Below are 20,126 nucleotides of genomic sequence, written 5' to 3'. Positions count from 1 at the left end.
GTACCTTTCTCCTCGTTGGTGGCGAGGTGGCCTAATTGTTAACGTACTGGAATTCGGATCGAGCGGTTCGCGTTCGAGCCCTGGCCGGGGACATAGTGTTGTGTTCTGGGTCAATAGAGCGGTTTTCACTTGAGTGTCGAAAGTTAATTGCGTTTGCTTTGGTTTTGCATTGCTTCGCTGATTGGCTTAAAAATCTCGCGCCACTTTCTCAGCCAATCGGAACTAAAACCAAAACCAATCGTGACTCGCTCGCGCACGTTTTCCCGCGCTCCGTGCCGGCTTCATGTATTTGCTTCGAGTTTTGATTGGTTCACTGGATTGTCTGTGTCCTTTGTGATTGGCCAGAGTAATTACTTTGGTTTTGGTTTTACGACACTCAATTGAAAACTGCTCTATCTTCTGTACTCTCACAGTGCTTCTCTTCATCCAGACCCGGTTAAAAGAAGGGTTGGTAATGCTATCCACAGAATACACGAATACATCAAAATCAAATGGATAGTTTTTTAATACTGAAGTGTTAAGGAAATTAAACCAACTACGCTATCCACTGAACAATGATTTATACAGCCGACCACAAATAGGAAAGCGTTTTCCACCCTTTGAACAACCCGGATAAGGTCACCCTGATAAATCAAAGTGTCGTGGGTAATACTCCACGATACGGAAACTGGGAAAAGCTCCGTGGTGTGGGCAACTCAGTTTATTTAACCCATCAGTGGAAAGTGCAATTTGCCCTTTGTCGTTCGAGAGTAGCTTGGCCTTTGAAAGAAGCAAGGAGATATTCACAGTAGCTCGATAAATGACAATACTTTTTATTTAGTTTTTTTCAAAACACATTATATCGAGTAAATTAAATACAAAGATAAGTAAAAAATATGTTACTTGTTTCTTCCAAGCTATAACAAGCAAAGTATTGTTTACTAAGGAAACGAAAATCAAGTCGATTTCTATAGTTAATATCAAAAGGTCGCAAGATTGTACAATTGATTCCACAGTTAAGTAGTTCGCTTCTGCATCCTAGAAGTTTAAGCTAGAAAAGATCATTCTTTCTTGTGGCAAATGTACGAAACAGAAACACGAGTTTCACTCTAATAAGTTAAAAAAAAATATGGATATTAAAAACTGAACGTACAGTTCCAAAACTTCGTCTTATCATAAAGTTAAGACTAACTAAAAAAAAAGCAGTTTTTATGTCTTTCTTTTTCTCTGTCAATAATCAATATCATCATAGAGCGCTATAAGATCGCGCTCACTACTCGCTGGCGAAGGCAGCTTTTCTCGTTGTATAGTCTCCTTCTCAGCCTCTACAGCCTTTGAAGTCATTCTGCTTTGGGCCTTGTGTGATTTCTGTTCAGGGCAATCTCTACCTTCTGAGCGGTTTTTCTTCGGCGAGTCCGCGTCCAAACGACAAGCGAGCTTTCTTCTGGCACCACGCGGAACAGTTTGCTCAGTTTGTTCTTCTTCTTCCTTGTTTTTCTCTGTTTTCGGCGTCTTCTCTGTAGAAAGCTTTCCTTTTGGAGTTTTTGTCTTTCTTTTGATGTTTTTGTCTTTCTCTCCAGTCATTTCTTGCGCGGGTTTTCCGGGTTTACGAGTCTTACAAGGTGTTGTTTTGCCAGCTTGTAGCTCTGCCACCTTCTCTTTTTCATCCTCAGTGTTGGTGTTGGTCTGTAGCAACTGTGATTGCTTTCTCGGGGTACCTTGGCCCAGTTCGTCTTTATGCAGTGTTTCAACCTGGGCGCGTGGTCCGGCTTTACGAGTCTTCTGTGGTGTTGTTTTGCCAGCCTGTAGCTCTGCCATCTTCCCTTTTTTAGCTTCAGTTTTGGTATTGGACTGTTGTAACTGAGATTCCTTTAGCGGTGTTCCTTGTTCCAATTCCTCCTCGTGCGCTGTTTCATTTGCTTCACTTGCAGGAGAGCTGTCTTGAGTTTCTGCCACGAGTTGCTTCCCAGTCCGTCGTTTGCGTCGTCGTTTCTTCTTCTTTGGTCCGTTCTCAAGCAGGTCCTTCATTTTTTGACACTGGGGAGAACCACTTCTTTTCGCTCCTTCATTTGTATTCTGCGGGAACCGTTCGGGGAGTGTGCCATCTGCAACTTCTTTATCGCCACTGTCGAAATTCTTTTCCCGTTCGTCCAATATTTGCAACGCCTCTCTCTGCATATCAGACACGGTGTTTAAATTGTCTTTCATATTATTGACAATTTGGTCTGTTTCCTTTTGCCTTTGATGATGTGGGCAAAGACTTTCGTCGAGACCGCTGACAAGTTTGCGTTCTTTTAACTCTTCATTTGGTATTTTAACACTGAAAGACGTTTGCGATATCACTTTTCTTGGCCATAACCGCTGAGTATCTCGGCGACCACAGTCACTTTCTTCATCCGACAGAGCATTTCGTCCATTGCTTGTTTTCAGCGCGAGTAGTCTGCATTCGTGACACGAAACTTCGAGATCCGTTGGCTCCTCGTCTTCTTCGATAGAGCCTAAAATCGCCTGGACTCGCTTTACCTCTTCTGCGTTTTCATTCACATAGCAGTTATCTTCTAACCCATCGTTATAACTAGCAGCTCCAGGTGATATTGGCTGACTCAGCCCTGTCTGTGGCTTGTCAAGATCCTGATCGACAATAGACTGATAGCTGCCCTTATTTGTCTCTTCTCTATCCAGAACGATGTGCGCCTCAGCCTGGTGGGCACAAACACTTTCCATCTGCCAGTCACTAAAACTTTCATCAGTTCCATCCTCTATGGAACCATCGCGGCGAGATTCAAGCAGCCTCATCCAGTAGATTGATCTGTGTGCTAACTTCGTACCAAGAAATTTAAACAGCTTGTAAATTCCCCAAGGTGCGAGCAACGGGAGCATAACCGTTCCTACGAATGCACCCCAGCAAGTAGCAAGAAATCGTTGTTTGCGTGTATAGGTCCACCACTGATTAGAAGTGTACTTTCGATGTTTTGCTATTGCAAGAAGCACAGGAGGACTTAAGGCACCAGCTACTGTAATGACCACAATGGAGACTGCACCAACTCCTAACGAGAAAAACAGAGTTTGAAGTAAACGATTTGGCCTTTTTACGACTAATTCAAATAGGAGTCTTGTAGTTGGGCTTATTGTTACGCTATAAATCGACCAGTCATGGGAGATTACGAGAACTCTTCACACCGAAGAAATACGATTGCTATCCCCACCGAAAACATTGGCGTGTTGTTAAACTATGTCCTATGCTGTTAAACTATGTTCTGCGTAAGGACATGGGAGATTACGAGAACTCTTCACACCAAAGAAATACGATCGCGTCAACACTTCCTGGGACACTTGCTGTTTGAATGGCCAGTGTTTGCAAACCTGTCACAATGAGCAGATCCTGTAAAACAATTACCTAACAAATTGAAAACGTGACTTGCCATATCATATCAAACTTCACACAACAAATTAAAAACGTGACTAGCCCATATCAAACATTACCTAACAAACTAAAAACGTGACTTGACATATCATATCAAACGTCATATAACAAATAAAAAACGTGACTAGCCCAAATCAAACATTAGATAACCCTGGCATAACAAATTGAGAATGAGACTAGAAAAGCCGCTTTCAGTAAAAATATCCATTTTAAGAAAAAAATATAATAAAAATCTGCAATATTACAGCAACAAACCGATAAGTGGTGTCGTATCTCTTGAAGACCTGGATCAGTAACTTAGTTAAAACGGAAAATATAGACGGCAAACTGATATTGTCGGCGAAAGCGGTCAAAGATAAACAAACTAAATAAAACAACTAAAATGTATTGAAAAACGTTGCCCTATATTTCGGTTTGCAATACAGACCTACCTCAGGGGTTGGGCGAAAAAAATAGCGAGAAAAAGTAAAAGGATCGTTACAATTTTTTTTGAAATTAAATGCTTACTTAACAATGATTGGTTCTAAGAACTAATTAACAAGTGTCAATGAAGTACTTTGCTACGTAGCAAGCGTGATTCAGTCAGGAAGGCTCGTGAAGCCCATTAAATCATAGTTAGTTTAACGAAGCCAAAACATTACATCCCCTTGGCATAAACAGACGTGACGAAGCACGATCCTTTTATTTTTCTCACTTTTTTTCTGCCGTAATATACGGAAAAGTTGTTTTATCCATTTTTTTTATTATTTTTGACCGCTTACGCCGTCAGGAACAGCGGCTTCATATTCAGTTGCCTTGGTTAAGTGTCTACTTCATGGTCATGTCGATCAGAATTTCTTTCACGTTCTCTTCTTTCTTAGAGCCAACAACTAAACTGATCAGTTTCCAAGCTACTTGGGCGCAAAATTCAAATTTTTGGAAGGAATCCCGCACGGCCTGCTAAGAAGGCGGCATAACCATAATTTACTTTTGCTTTTCTTGATACAACCCTCGTTTTCAAGTAAGTACAATTTTCAATTATCACACAAAATATCCTGTAGAACGCACTTCTTAATCTTTGATTTTATAATTTCATTCACCTGTTGCAAAATAGTCGTTGACTCCAAGAGAGCTTTGATTATACTTTGTTTTAAAATAGCTATAGCTCAAAATAGCCACTGAAAAATTATGAAAAGCGCCTTTCTAAGTAGCCTGCGTCGCAGACGAACTAAAACTCTGGTATAGTATACCGAGGTTTTGTAACAAGTCCTGCTGCAACACTGGCGTCTCAGTTCTAAGGCAATCGAAATTTCTACAAATTCTGAAAACGTATTTCAAAGGAAAGTTTTCAACTTCTTAAAGGAGATAGGTCTACAGGTGTAGTTACGTACAGTAAAATAAAAATAATCCCATTCCAAGATTAAACCTCCCGTTATGCAAAAATGAACACAATCGCTCCGCGCGGACCGCTTAAAGTAATTAACAATAAGTATGAACGAAATACAAAAAAATGGATTTAAAAGAAAGTCCCCCGAGAATTATTTCAAATTCCGTTTTCTCCAGAAAATAACTATAAATACAAACCAAGAATAAGGTAAAAAAAAAAGCTTATCTGATTTAACGCTAATAAGTTACCGCAATTTAAAGAGACTATGTCACGGGGATTTCGCAGTTATTTGGTTTAAACTATTCTGAAATAAGTGGTAGGCAACTTTACCTATGAAAAACATTGTCTTTTTCGGAGACTATATAACCTTTATTTTGGGATAGAAATCAAACTTTGGCCTAAATATCAATTTTTTTAAGGCCCGCGGAAACAGCTTGAAAACGTTGGCTAAAGTTTTCAAATTGTAATCCATTTCCATCCGAGCCATCCGGAGCCAAACGCGCTTTTAAACATTTTTTAGTGCTCTAAAATAGCAATTGTTAACAAAAATGGACCATTATTTTAAGGTTTCCTACGACACAAATAAATTTGGGCTGTTCAAATTTCTGTTAAAATCCGTGACATAGTCTCTTTAAAAAAGTTACCTGCAATTAGCGGAACGCCGATTACAACAAAGCCACAAGCCTTCAGTATCTCGATAATCCTGTTTTTCGGCGGCGGATCCTCTTCATTAAGCAAACTGTGGTTTAAATCTTCACTTTCGTCCCTTCTTAGTTCTTCTTCAACACGTAGAAATAGTCTTTTTAGGTTGACTTCCCTATCCGCTTGCACAAAAGCAGGATTTTCAGTCTCTTCGTCACTCGAGCTGCCCAAAGTCAAGCTGATGTCTGTTGAGCTCAAAGGTATTTCTGCAGCGTCGGATTCTTGTTCCGGTTGCTTTTCGTCATGCCATCTTTGTTCACAATTTTCGCAAAGTACCAGTGAATTATTTTTAAACGATGGTGCTAGTGGTACCAGGCAATAAGCACATGCCTCTGTAAAGTCTCTTGCTGTTCTGTGGTTCGCTATCACATGTTGAAAAGCTGCTGGAGATTTGTGAATCTCCATAGCTGGAAATTCGTTTATGTCCATTTCAAACGAAAAGTATGTTTCTTTGCCACGAATGTTTGCTTTAGGCCTTTATACTTAACCAAATATCTGCTAGGATCACTTTTGGAACGAACATTCTCTTAATCTGATCCGTTAAGTTTTTAAGTCAAAGGTCGTTATTTTATATTGCGCGCGTCAACAAAATGCGCGAGTTTCGAAAAAAAAAAAACTTAGCGCGTGCATGATGCGATCGTAGATATAGACTAGATATAGAACTGAAATGGACCCAAAAATAGCGCGTGCGTTTAGGCTGCGTTTCGTCACTCCGCCCTGTTGCTGACCAGTTGAAAAGGAGGCTATCGGTACGAGATTAGTGTAACGTGATTATCGAAAGCATAATTAAGCGCTAGGCTTAAAAAGTCGTACTCATATTCAATCTCGTAATTGTTCTCGTACTCCGATATAAAGGTCCCTAAAATTACCTTTAAAAATCGTCCCGTATAATATTACGTTAATAATATAGGCAACATTTAATAGCAACTTATACACCCGTGTTGAAAGTTAAGCCAAGGAGACACCAGTTCAACTTTGTGCCACATGTATTACTTAGTCAGATGTAAACATAAACCCGAACTACAGGCAGGGGTTAACGTTTACAAAATTTCTTGACTGTTTGCACCAGGCTGCAAACAAAAAGCGGCAATTGTCAGTATTTCGTTTTGATATAAAAAGCCAACAAATGCAGTAAAACGTGTTTATATAGCCACAACTAAATTCCACTCACGTAAATCTGACAAAATTCTTTGGAAAAACCTCAGGATGAAAAATACGTTGGAATTATTTTTATTCTTTCAGTGTTTTTTTGGCTTAAAACTTTTTACGTTCAATGAAAAATCCGACAGAATGCGCGTTGCGTACACCCTTTCGTCTTGAAAATTTAGAAATCTGTCATTCCAAATCTTTAATGTTTGGTCAAAAATGTTCCTAGAATGCAACACATAGCATCAAAGCGAACCTAGATTTTTCAATTTTCCCAGGTAAAATCCAGGAATCCGCCCCTTGAAGGCAAACCCCTTTAACCCCACTGTTTTACTGTAAGTGTAAGGTATCAGGTCAACTCCGCACAGCTCTTTATTTAAAATGATGAGCACGAATTTATTTATTTTTTTGAATTTTCATTCAATTTACCCTTAATCATTCGATTTAGCTCCCTGGACACTCACTAAATATTGGCATCTCAAGCCAGCGCTTATTGGGACGGGGCTACTGAAACATCCCAACGTGTTCAGAATTGACGGAATTGTGCTCTCGCATGGAAATAACAGTCGAGGTACTTAGAAGGAGACCTGTTCTTTTCTTTGGGAGCAATTCAGGAGAAAGATAGATCATCCATGTACTCTGATAGCGCTGTAATTAAACCACGCTTATCGGCATTAGAGAAGCTTAGGTAGTAGGAGCGGTTATTGGAAAAGAGGCGCTAATTGCATGAAGCAGGGTAAAATTAGCACTCTTGAACGTGCGGGACAAATCAGTCTTAATGGACTCGGTAGAACAACAAGGCTTTATTTCGGTGTTCTTTCTTTCAAATAATACATTTATCCCGTGATAAAAGAAGATCACAGACTGCCTGATTCGCCCGAGATAATATATTGTAGAGATGGAGTAGTCACCTTATACCAGACATGTACAGTGGAACCCCGCTCTACGGACACCCGCTTAATACGGACACCCCGATATTACGGAGTTTCGTTTGTCCCGACGAAAAGCTCACATATTTTCTCTAAAAATAACCCGCTTATTACGAACACCCGTAAATACGGATAACGGGCACTTTTACGTGTCCCGAGTGACAAACTCTTATACATCGTCAACCCCGCTTTACGGACACTTTTTATTTGTGCACTGTGAATTTTCAGTGTCATGATTATTTGCTAATTGGCGACACTGTACCCTGGCCAAATAAATGGAAATTGAATTCGCTAAAATAAGTAATCGCTAAAATAAGTAATTGGTACACCGATAACAGGTTGACTATAAATGTCAAGAAGACCAAACTTATGCTGGCAGGCAGTAAAAGGATGTTGTCCTTATTTGAAGACTTTGAGTTTCAATCAAATGGTACACAAATCGATCGCGTGCAGTCATTCAAATATCTGGGAGTAACAATGGATGCAAAATGGAGCTGGAAGCCACATATCAGCAATTTGCTAAAGAAACTAGGTCATCGACTTTCTCTGTTTAATCGCATATTTCATATGTTAGACAATAGAACTCGCATAGCCTTCTACAATGGGCTAGTGCTGCCACACCTAGACTATGCTGACACAGTATGGGGAGATCAACCCGGTCTAAAATCAGAAATGGAAAAAATGCAAAGTTTCCAGAACAAATTTGCGAAAAAAGTTAAATTAGGCAAAATGTCTTCTTCAGAAGCTCTGAAGTCACTGAATTGGCTCCCTCTGGCTGGAAGACGTCTTTCTCACCGATGCACAGCCGTACAAAATGCAATCAAAGGAGACATTCCGCAACATTTTGAAAGTTTTAAATCGACATTAAGAAGTTTACATGGCTACAACACTAGACATGGATACCTACCTAGACTGCCTAAACCTAAAACGGAAAGCAGTAAAAGAGTATCCTACTTCCGCTTTACAAATGACTGGTTGTCTCTTCCAGAATTTTTAAGAAAGCCGATGCCATGCGAGATTTTTAAGAAAACCCTTACAAAGTTCTTACTGGATAAACTTTTTAGACTATGAACAAATATTTTTAGTTGCACAATGTTATATAATGTTATAATTATAAGATAACTATTTGTAATTAGTTTTTTTAGGACAGTAGGTAGTTATTTTATATTTTAGATCTGTGACATTTGTACTTCCTTTTAGATTTTAATACTTTTTTATTTCCCATTTTTAACCTTAGTTAGTAGTATCTTAATTCTTGTCCTAGTTTTTAATCTTAGTTAGCATACAACATGAGTTTTGTCTTTTTATTGTATTTTAGATTTTAATGTATTTTAATGTTTAACATTTATTTTCTCAGAGGATCCTCCTGAAAACCACCCCCTAGGTGATTGGAGGCCTCCTCTTAAAATATTATTTTATTTATTTATTTATATTTTTACTGGTTAAAACAATTTCATTATAAAAGAGTAGCTAAATAGCGTAACATTTTTGATCAGTTCTTTTCTGCCTGCTGTGCCTATTCAAAAGTTCACTTAACGTTTTGTTGCCGTAAAAATGTCTGCCTTCGTCTTTGGGTCGATAAAACACTTTTTTCCCGAGAACTAACAGAAAAACAAGAACTTTTCCACGAGCCAGCATTTTTTAATTTTTTAATTCTCCAGTTTTGACTGTGTCATATGACATCATTACATTTAGACCAGTTGTGCCCCCCCTCCCCACAAAAAAAACAACTATTCCATCGATTATAAATAAACACGAAAAATATTTATATCTTGTTAAAATTAAAGTTTTTAAAGTAAAATCTGCTGTAGAGTCAGTGGTATTGGCAGTTCATGTACTCTCTTAAGACCTTTAGTTCCCAGGACCGCTCTGAGTGACCAACAACACAGCTGTAACAGGCTTGGTGGCTTAGCTGCAAAGTAAGAACTTATAATGAAATGATTGAAATATTGGTATTGACTCCACACAAATAAAATGATGATGATGATGAGGACGAAGATGATGATGATAATGATGATGGTGATAATGACATTGATGATGGATGACGACCATGATGATAATGATGACGACAATGATGATGATGATGACGACGATGAAGATGGTGATGACAATAATAAGGATGATGATGTGGCATGTTAAAAATAAGTTGAGAAACAAAAAACCTAATCTCTCAAAAGTAACAAAGGAATTCTATGAATAAAAACCTTTACATGTACTCTGATAACAATTCCTTCACTGAAAACCAAATTGGCGCAAAGGTTAATATTAAAAATAACATAAATACATTTCGGAGAAAGAGGAACTTTGAAACTTACCTTCTTGTTCCTGAAGTATCTTTTCACATTCTGGATGTTTGTGAGCTCTTTCTCTTGCTGTGTGACCAGATTTGTCTTTGATGAACACATTTGCACCATATTTTAACAAGAGTTTTAAATTTTCCAATTTGCCAAGTTGTGAGCAGTAATGTAAAGATGTGGCATGGTTCCAACTTCTTGATGAAATATTCACTGCTGCTCCCATCTTGACAAGCATCTTAAACAATAAAACAAGAATTTTTGATGTTTCACAACAGCATAAGGAGGATGGATAGTGAACTATAAGCAGAAAACAACAACTAAAGACATTAATTTTGTTTTCCCTCTGTAACTGATTTAGGTCAAGTGCTAGTGTGGCCAAGCATGCCAACATCAGAAACTGATATTGCAAAGTGAACATAACAAGGGTAGAAATCCTAACTTGCAGGAGGCAAACCAGTTGGCTACTAACAAGCGCAGCTGACAAGTTGAACTGAGGTCTCCAGGGACGGCGGAGCCGGGGGCTGGAGGGGCTTTAGCCCCCCCACTTTTTCCGAAAAAATAAAAACTTATTAAGAGAAGAGTCTCTTAGGCCCCCCCCCCCCACTTAAAGTCACTAGTCAGCCCCCCCCCCCCCCCCACCTGGAAAACTGCTCCGCCGTCGCTGGTCTCATATTATGAAACAACCCCAAGTAGTGGCTAGAATGAGACTTACCAGGGACCTCCAGATTTAAGTCTGGCACGCTAACCACTCGACCATGCGGCCTTCTTACAATGTTTTAAAACAACGCCCCTCCCGATGAAAAAAAGAACCTTACAGCACTTGCCAAAGAATTTTGACAATGGAATCAGAATAAAAAAAAATAAATTTGTCCAAGTCTCACTAGGTCCAAGTAAGACAGTCTCTTTTATTCAACACTTCCAGACCACTCACAAAAACTTTAAGTATAACAAATTTTAGTCCCCTACATTGTTTTGAAGACACAAGTTAATTTTCACCTTGAGCAACAAGTAAGAAAAATTTATTTATATTTATTGTTAAATTATTCATGATAGACTTTTATAGCTTGTATCTCACATTTACTAATTTAAACAATGCAATACCCGATTCCCTCTATAGCGCGCGCCTGCAGGGAATCACGGTAGTTGTATTCATCAAACCATGTGCGAGACAGCAACGATGCACGTTGCTGTCTCGCGCATGGTTTGATGAATACAACTACCGTGATTCCCTGCAGGCGCGCGCTATATAGGGAATCGGCTATTGAATTGTTATTATCCTAGAGACTAAAATATATTATACTCACCTTCACAGATTTGTGTCCATCTGGTGCATTGATACAAGCATGATGTAGCGGGGTACAACCACTCTGGTCTAAACCATCTAATTCACAGTCTGTGTTTATCTTAAATGAAAAAGAAGAAGAAATAATTGTTACAGAAGAAAGCATAAGCATACCGGCGAGCACTATAATTTGAGCAGACTTTGAGGGTGGAAATGAAGCCCATCTTGGACCAAGGAGGTCAAAACCTCAACTAAACCCCATCGGGTAAGCAGTACCCCCCTCAACTTCCAATCCCAGGGGTACAATCTCTTCGTGTACCTGGACCCAGGAGACCCTTGAGGTCAAACCCTCCCATCCTGTAGACTAGGCAAGGACCACTTGGGCAAACTAGAGCACAGTGTAGCCTGATCTTTGCATAGTTAAAACGTTTTCAGCTGTCTGATCAGCCTTGCATTTTTGAAAAAGAACTTGAAGCAGTTGATGGGAGTTTGAATGCTATCACACTGGATGTTAAATCTACTAGTAAAACAGTATTATAACAGTGGGTCAAAAGCAAAAGATGAGGGTCTAGATAGCCTGGCCCAATCACGCTCATTTTTCCAAATGAGTTGACTGCCATTCTCCTCAAGGTGAATATCACAGATTAATTTTTCCTGCCCTGCCTGATGTTAGTCCCTGAGTGATGATGTGCTCTAAGACAGTGACAGGGGGGGTTCTTGTGTCGCTTGTCTTAATTTAAAAATGTTCCGAGTCATTGTTTTATCGCTCTTCATGTCGCTGTCAGTAACTTATTTGAAAGAAAAATGCTTGTCCTTGTTGGAATTTAAGTTTTTTTCATAAGGGTTATTGTTTGAGATTTTATTTTATGTGCTGTCACTACTTTTTGGACCATGTCGCTTGTCGGAATTTACCCTGACAGGGCCTCAGTGACTAGAACAATAAAATTCCTCATTGGCTCAGCACCTTTCTTTTTGACAAGTCATTCTGTTTTCTTATTGGTTAATCACCTGTCAATCATTTTGAGTGTAGTGGTTTAGTACCTGCACTACTCCCCACTCCCAGGTAACTGTAAAGAACAGCTCCCCGTAGCCGACTGTCGGTCGACTGTCAGTCATCTGTCTGCCAACAGTTGGCAGTTTGCGGCTGTCTGCTGGCCGTTTGTCGGCCGACTGTCAGTCGTCTGTCAGCCGACAACCCCCTCCGGTGCGATTCCCTGCGGCCACCCACTGATACAACCAAACAGTAATAAATGTGAAAATAAATGAAAAGGCGTTCTCAAGTCGAATACTCGAGTCTCCCATAGCTCAGTGGTAATAGAGCGTCTAACCGGGTTTCTGGAAGGTCATGGGTTCGACTCCCGTTGGGGGAACTCGGAAATTTTTTTTCATACGTTCGCGATCCTCTTACTCCTTACACTCCACCTCATCAGCTACGTTCATCTACTAAAGACCTTCTTGCTATTCCACATTTCAATTTGAAAACATATGGCACAAGATCTTTCTCCGTGGCAGCTCCTACACTCTGGAATACTCTACCTTCTGGCATCAAGAACAGCTCCTCAGTGTCCCTTTTTAAACATAAACTTAAAACTTTTCTTTTTAAAAAAGCATTTTTATAACTTTTTAGCAACATTTTTTATTTAGTCTTAAAGATGAATTCCAGTCCGTACTGCGCAATCTCGGCTGCAATGTTTATGTGAGCCCACCACGAAGAAATGTTTACAAGCAAAACTAAAAATTCCGCGCCAAACTTACCTTTTTCTTCATTATTAACGCCAGATATCCTTGCAGAACAAATAATAACGAGTAGAAGAACCTTGACGCTATTTCAAACCGACGTTTCAGCTCATCGGAAAATCTGGAACGAAACGAACTGTAATGGCGGACTAAAAAACTTCATGTATGCTGTCACCGAAGTGTAACGTTTCAACGAATTCAAAACAAAAACGAAAACAAACCCCGAGTCTGCGCAGTACGGACTGGAAATCAGCTTTAAGTTTTCAAGCATTTTTTGTAACTTTTTAACTATTTTTATATTTATTTTTTTACTAGTGTTTTTAATATTTTTAACGTTACTTCTGTGAAGCGCTTTTAAACTTTTAGGATATTGGCGCTATATAAATATTTTATTATTATTAAGTCACCATTTCACTTAACAGTAATAAAATTAATGTGTAAAGTCATTTCACTCACCAGGAGTTCTACACAGCTCTCATGAACTTCTGAGCAAGCAATATGCATTGGATTCTGTCCACGATTGTTTTTAACATTTACATTACTACCACCTTCTATAAGAATCTTGAGACAGTCTGCCTTTCCCTCACGCGCCGCTATAAACAAAGGAGTCTCAGGGAACTTTGTATTAAGATTAGCACCTGCCTTCACTAGTCTCTCAACACAGTTTTTACGACCGGCATAAGTGGCCACCCAGAGCGGCGATAGGGCTGTGTTACCTAGTCCGATCCCATCCACACTCGCTCCTGCTTCTAATAGCAGTCTTAGGCATTCCTCGTGACCTTCTTTCGCTGCTAAGAACAAAGGTGTAACAGCAGAACTGTTTGCACAGTCTACTTTTACGTCTTTTTCGGCAAGAAGAGCGTGTAATTTATCAACATGTCCGTTCTCTGCTGCAAATAAAAGCTGTGCTTCTTTTGGTTTCCGTTCAATGTTTGCTTCAGCATCGTTTATGTTTCCCATTAAATACAATTCAATTTTTTTCTATTTGTGCCTTTTGTGACCTTCTGTGAGTCAACCTTTTTCTAAGCGGCCATGTTTATTTATGTCGATACTGCACTGGATCATGGGAATGTAACAAACCGAACCGTCTAGGGGAGGGACAGTAGCAATTTGGCGACGGTTTTTTCAGAGTTTTAATCGAAATGTAAGATACATCAAACGATACAACATAAGAGTTCGCAAAACGAGTAGCGAATCATTTCAAAATTAAAATAATACCTAACTTAACGGCAGAAAATATTTGTTTTAATAGGAAATTAAGTTCTGTGCTGACGTCGGGAAACATCCAAAATGGCGGCCCTGGGAACGGCGGTAAACATGAAGTTTCCATAGCAACCTCCGCCAAGAGTGAATGTAGATTTCGGGCAAGGACGAAGGGAAGGCCTACGAAGCCGCAAATTTTCCAAAAATTGAGCAGTGTAGAGGGCTGAACTGCAACAAATGCGATTAAGAAGCCTCGAACTACGATAGAAGCTACACTAAGAGAGTCACCATTTTGATCTTCGGACCTTGGAAGACGTTGTAAATTTGTAAATAATTTCAACACAGACAAATCCCGCCAAGTTAGCAACCAAGAATGGAGTTCAACGACGTTCGTTTCGAGTTCATCTCGGAGTACACCTTAAAGTCAATGAAAATGAAGGCCGATAAATGGGCGAAATTACAAGGAAATGATGAATACAGACAAACTATTTTAGACTTTTTTGAGAAACCGGAGTATAATATAATCGTAATCTACCAGAATAATGCCGGACAGCTCCAGCCAACGTTTGATTTTCCCTCATCGATGAAGGCAAAGGCCGTGTACTTTTCCAAAAAGGAGAAAGGCATGAACGTGGGAAAAGACAATTACAAAACAGCTCTGGCATATGGAGATTTATCGTATTCACCACTGGAACAGTTGTCAGCACTTGTAGACGAGGTAACTTGTTTTGCAAACTTAGCAAGTTGTAGCGTCGCGGGAGAGATGAAATCTACAACCCGATTTGTTTCACGCACCGCGAGCTATAATTGCACCATTTTTTCACTAAAGAAGTACTAAAATTGCATTCCTTTATTAGTTTTAACCAATTTAAAACACTGATTAGTAGATTTTATTATGCTAACACGGAAACAACCTGGAGAGCATATTGCGCTAAATTATTTTGTTTGATCTACATGCAGTTTGTTAATAACTGAGCTTACATCACATGTAAGCTTGAAACAATTCGTTTGCAGTTTGCATTATTTTAGTATTTTAAAAAGGATTATCCGTAAATAAGAAAGTTTGAAATGCAGAATTTCTGTTTTCGGTGTTCTGTTTTTTTTTTGCGTCAAAACACGATCCCTCTATAGCTACTAGACGGTACTGTACCCAACTGATTTAATATGCAGTAAACATTTTCCATTAACAATGACCGGCTTAACTGTAACTACAATTAGGAAATCTAAACTTAGAGAATCAGTCATTATGTGGAATATTTAAAGGAAAATGGAAAGGTGGAGAGAACTGTGATTGCATTTTGACACCTTTGGCAAAAGTGAGAGCTGGTTAAAATTTTCAGCTTAGAAGTTTTGAACTCATCAAGGTTTAGGTAATACTTTTATTGAATTATTTAATCTCTGGAGATTAAAGTTCAGGCAGGGATTAACAACTTGTTGACATATTAACTACAGTGGAACCCCGATATAACGATCTTGGATATAATGATATTCCCGATATAACGATGAATATGTTGTGTCCCGGCAATAGTAAAATGTATGGGACGGAACCCCGATACAACGATTCCTTGATATAACAATATAATTTTACTGCCCCCTTCGCATATCATTATATCGGGGTTCCACTGTATCTGCATACAGTATGTCATGCACATCACTGCACTTGTTTTTTACAAGAAGCAATGGTTAGAAATTTACAGATTATGTTTTCCTCTTTTGCCAGATCTTAGTCCCTTTATTATCCAATTCTCGTAACCATGAGCAGTGGCCAGCAGTTGTGTCTCAAGATGTACTACGGCATGTTCACCAACTTAAAAGTAACGTCTTTGTCATTGCTGGACAAGTGAAAGGAAAGACATTACTGCCGCTTCCAGTAGGATCAGAGCAGGTCTCTGATGCTGTGGAGGCTGAAGAAAAGTAAGTATTATCCTTATAATTCTGATAAGTTTAAATGGGGAGCTATGGGAGGACTCCACAATGTTTAAGAGCGACCTCTTTATATCTAGCTAAATGATCTCAGTGTTCTCCTTATCAGGCGGTAACCGGTAAAATTTACTGCTTGTAACACGATTCTTTACCGCCTAGAATCGCTAAGATATCTTGTAAATTCAACAGGTAAATTAAATAACAAAGTAACACCACTCGTTTCACCTTTGTAGTCATGATTGAAAATATAAAAGAAGCACTCAGAATACAACTTTGTAACAACGCTGTCATGAATGCTGAGTATTCGAAGCAAAGAAAAAAAAGAGCTGCAGCAATTCGTAGCAAAGAGGAAACAGGACCGCCAATTTTTTAAGTAGTACGTCATGTAAGCGACAACAGAAGATTTTATGCAATTTTTCTTAGGCTGTATACCAGGCGAAAGAGGTCTGCAAGGCCATAATAACGTTGTTATGAAATAAAATTCGACCAGCATTTGGACAACATTCTGTTTCATGTAGGTAGACTAGAAAACAGCTGGGATTTACCGGAATTTCTTTACCGGTTTAAAAAGTTTTCTTACCTGCTGTGCTGAAAACTAGGGAGAACACTGTGATCTAATTGTTTATTCCTTCTTGTGACTCTGGGGGGAGGACTCTCATGTGAAAGGGGTGGGGATGCTCGTCCCAGGGGTGTAAATTTTGGATTTTTGCATTTTGTCAAGGACTCATTTAGGGTCACACATGAAGAAATATACAAATATAAATTCTATTTTTAGTATTTTGATATCTTTTAGGGGTCATGAAAAGCCTCAGCCATGCCACGGCACGCCCAGCTTTTTCTCTTTTAGGGGTCCTTTTTAAAAAATCCAATGAGCATCCCTGTCCTCCTTATATGGGAATCTCCCTGAGATTGTGACCGGACAGCAAAATTCGATCTTAGAATTGAAATAGATTTTTACCCGATGAACTGTAGCTCCTGCTACTACATCAATCCTCACCTGATCACTGAAACTGAAAAGATGAAAATCCTAAAACAATAATACTCCACAATAGACAAAGAGGGAAGAAGGACAGGAAGTGGGGCAGGTGGAGGGGCAGGGATGCAGGAAAGCCACCAGAAACTCCACAGAGGAAAGGAGTAGGAGCTGGGTGTAATATTTATGGTTTCCCGAGGTGATAGGTAACCAGGAGAGTGGGAAAAACTACCGATCAGAACATTATATTTTTTCAACAAAAAGGACAAAGAGGCAAGAACAAATAGAGAAGAGGTGGGGTGGAAGGTGGGAAAAAAGGTACAGGAAGCAGGGAGTTCAGACCCCCCCCCCCCCCCCCCTTTTTAGAGGACAAACTACATGACTCCATTTCAGATCTAGAAGGTAAAATGGTAAAACACCTGAGTGCTATCAAGTGGTCCCCTATGGCCCGGAGCTTTTGAAACTAACGTACCTATCCTCTAACACTAATACTATCAATCCTTAATGTTTAACCTGTGTGAGAATTGGTGTAAATTTAGATCAATGAGGTTACTGACTATAATACTGGACATCTCTGTTCAATCAGGGGTGAACCATTTGATCGTGGCTTAGTACATTCCATTGAATCAGTTATTATTGAATGGACGCATCAAATACAGAGTGTTCTCAAAAGAAATTCAGCACAGCCACTTCTTGAAGGACATAACCCAGGACCACTGGTAGAACTTGACTTTTGGAAAGCTCGTGCTGCAAACTTGGAGTGCATCTTTGAACAGGTCAGATCTGGTCACTTACTTTAATTAAATATTTTTCATTTGCTAATGCACAATTGCAAATGTTTTATATTTTCAAGTACTAAAATTGAACTTTCATTGTTTTATGAATTACACAGCTTCATGATGTTAAAGTCAGGAGAATGGCAGAATTGTTGGAGAAGACACAAAGTAGCTACTTTCCTGCATTCAAGAAAATTTTCAAGGATGTCGTAGCTGGTAAGTGAATATCCTCTAGGCTAATTCAGATCGCAGGGGATCACAAAAGATTCATGTGCTTAAAAGGGATGTAGGAAAGGGACCCTGGGGGGGGGGGTACCCAAAAAAGTTTTTTACAGGGAGGCTCTGCCCCGAGCTCCTACCCATTACCCTTTTATATACCATTTTGCCAGAAATTGTACCCCTTTTGTATACCTTTCAATGAAAAAGGTACCCCTTTCATATACCTGAAAGTCATGGTATAGACTTAAAACAGGACGTTTTCTTGTCATTTTCAAGTAGCGCTTAATAAATTGAAATAATATGTAGCCATAAATTGCATCGGTTCGAAGTATTTTAATTAAAGGCCCTTTCAAAAACGTAATTACAGATTTCCGCCCAACCCTTTCGTATACCTAAATGTGTGAAATTCCTACCCTTTTATATACCTGAAGCCTGAAAAAGGTACCCCATTTGGGCGGAGCCTCCCCGTATAGGCCATTATAGGGAGTACCACCCCCCCCCCCCCCCTGGGGAAAGGGATAGAAAGAAAGTGGGCTACAAGAAAGATTCAAATAGGTTGTCCCTCTTGTAACACTGCAAAACGAGAAGTGTTGTACTGAAATACAAGATCTGCGTTCGCAGGCTATACTGTTTAGTAATGCCAGACCTGTGTTATTTTTCTACAGCTCTTGAGGAAGCCAGGGACATAAATATCCACCTGAAGCCTTTGCGTCGCCTTCTTGATGACATGGAACAGTTTGATTTTTCAGAGCTCGAAAAGATCATTCCTGCCATTTTGCACACAGTTGGCCTTATCTGGGCTAATTCCAAATATTATTCCCGTGCTCCAAGAATGATTGTTCTTTTACAGGAACTCTGTAACATGCTGATTGAAATGGTATGTTTCATGTACTGTAACTCAATATTACAACACATTTTAGAGCAATAAGATGATTTTTTTTTTCAAAGAATACAGTTGATGCACTAACAAAGTTTAAAATGATCTACTTTTAAAGTTAGAAGGAAAAATCATGAAGCCCTGTGCTACTAAAATGATTTTCTTTATAAATAATCCTTGTTAGGGATCTTAATTAAGCACTCAAATCGATAATGCCATACATGTATCCAAGACTGTGTTATAGTGCAGCCAACTGTGGGTTGTTGGGTTAATTTATTAACCAAGGCTACCACAGGCTAGGAAATGGTTAGGAAAAAATAAAATCTTTGAAGGACTGGGAAAAGTCAGGGAATTTTATTTTGAGTTAGGAAAAATAATTGACATTTAGAAGAAAAGTCAGGGAAATTTATGCAAAACTGGTTAATATTGAAACCCTTGGATTAATTATGACAAAAATAAATTAACATTCTTGATTTTTAAACTTTTTTATCTGCTTTCAGGCAAGGACATATCTAGACCCTGCAGAGATCTTCAAATCAGAAGCAGAAGAAGCTTATGAGAAAACCCAAAAGGCAATTGAAATTTGTTCCTTCTTCAAAGAGACCTTTGAAGATGTCAGAAGAAATATCCAGAAATTCTTCAAGGAAGGAGAACAAGTCAAGCAATGGGAGTTTGCCAATGAGCTTGTGTTTACAAGAATGGACCAGTTTGTTTTGAGATTAAAAACTGTTGAGGTTGGTACAATGAGCATATCTCTGTTATTGGAGGAGCAATGCAGTAGAATGCTTGACTTGAAGTTCAGTGGTCCTGGGATATACTGTACATGTAATAGACCTTATTATTCAACAAATGTGCGCGCTGCCCATATATGGTAAAAATGTTAACGTTATCTGAAATCTTGTGAAGCGCTGCATAATTACAATTTTTCTATCTGCAAAATGTGTTTCGTTGACAATTTGTTGAATATTAAAACAATTATCCTGCTCAATCTTGCGGAATATCGTCTGATTTTAGCCAACTCGGCCTACGGCCTCGTCAGCTAAGTATCAGGCGATATTCCGCGCGATTTTGCAGGATAATTGTTAAATATTCATATTCTCGGTATTGGACTGGAACTAGCTTGCAATGGAAGCTAATGCTGGTAACCTTTTCAAAGGCAAATCAAATGAAGCTCTTTTTAATGATATTCCCCCACATCAGCCTCTATTGCAAGCTAGCCCCAGTGCAATTCCGAGAATACGAATATGGTCTATTCTTTATGCTGAGCTTTTATAGCTGGTTTTGTTCTTGTAC

At 39.1% G+C, this 20,126-nt stretch overlaps 3 protein-coding genes across 3 annotated transcripts in view; 1 reads left to right on the top strand and 2 right to left on the bottom strand.

The window, feature by feature from the left end:
• Window positions 1-792: 792 nt before the first annotated feature.
• Window positions 793-6,044, bottom strand: LOC144632206 (uncharacterized). Its single transcript, XM_078490801.1, has 2 exons — window positions 5,414-6,044; window positions 793-3,026 (listed from the first exon to the last, which is right to left on the bottom strand). The coding sequence occupies exons 1-2, from the start codon at window positions 5,898-5,900 to the stop codon at window positions 1,210-1,212; spliced, it is 2,304 nt and encodes a 767-aa protein (XP_078346927.1). The 5' UTR covers window positions 5,901-6,044; the 3' UTR covers window positions 793-1,209.
• Window positions 6,045-9,178: 3,134 nt separating this feature from the next.
• LOC144632771 (uncharacterized) lies at window positions 9,179-13,914 on the bottom strand. The gene is made up of 4 exons (XM_078491498.1): window positions 13,319-13,914; window positions 11,148-11,246; window positions 9,862-10,078; window positions 9,179-9,458 (listed from the first exon to the last, which is right to left on the bottom strand). The coding sequence occupies exons 1-4, from the start codon at window positions 13,820-13,822 to the stop codon at window positions 9,337-9,339; spliced, it is 942 nt and encodes a 313-aa protein (XP_078347624.1). The 5' UTR covers window positions 13,823-13,914; the 3' UTR covers window positions 9,179-9,336.
• A 306-nt stretch (window positions 13,915-14,220) lies between these two features.
• LOC144632639 (dynein beta chain, ciliary-like) overlaps window positions 14,221-20,126 on the top strand; it is a 46,598-nt gene continuing 40,692 nt past the window's right edge. The window contains 6 exon segments of the mRNA XM_078491317.1: window positions 14,221-14,783; window positions 15,786-15,979; window positions 17,548-17,737; window positions 17,854-17,953; window positions 18,622-18,833; window positions 19,334-19,567. Coding sequence (XP_078347443.1) covers window positions 14,439-14,783; window positions 15,786-15,979; window positions 17,548-17,737; window positions 17,854-17,953; window positions 18,622-18,833; window positions 19,334-19,567 — 1,275 coding nt within the window. The 5' untranslated portion in view covers window positions 14,221-14,438.

Source organism: Oculina patagonica, chromosome 12 (genome assembly GCF_052425735.1).
Source record: "Oculina patagonica isolate OP01 chromosome 12, crgOcupat, whole genome shotgun sequence".
Lineage (NCBI taxonomy): Eukaryota > Metazoa > Cnidaria > Anthozoa > Scleractinia > Oculinidae > Oculina > Oculina patagonica.
The sequence above is the reverse complement of the archived record's forward strand: the minus strand, read 5'-3'. Positions and strand labels throughout refer to the sequence as shown.

Coding starts and splice junctions, on each gene's coding strand:
- LOC144632206 (XM_078490801.1), bottom strand. CDS start 5,900: ATGGACATAAACGAATTTCCAGCTATGGAGATTCACAAATCTCCAGCA. Junction 3,027..5,413: donor CGGCGTTCCGCTAATTGCAG/GTAACTTTTTTA, acceptor TTTTCTCGTTAG/GAGTTGGTGCAGTCTCCATT.
- LOC144632771 (XM_078491498.1), bottom strand. CDS start 13,822: ATGGGAAACATAAACGATGCTGAAGCAAACATTGAACGGAAACCAAAA. Junction 11,247..13,318: donor AGAGCTGTGTAGAACTCCTG/GTGAGTGAAATG, acceptor TTTTCATTTAAG/ATAAACACAGACTGTGAATT. Junction 9,459..9,861: donor GATACTTCAGGAACAAGAAG/GTAAGTTTCAAA, acceptor CTTACTTTGCAG/CTAAGCCACCAAGCCTGTTA.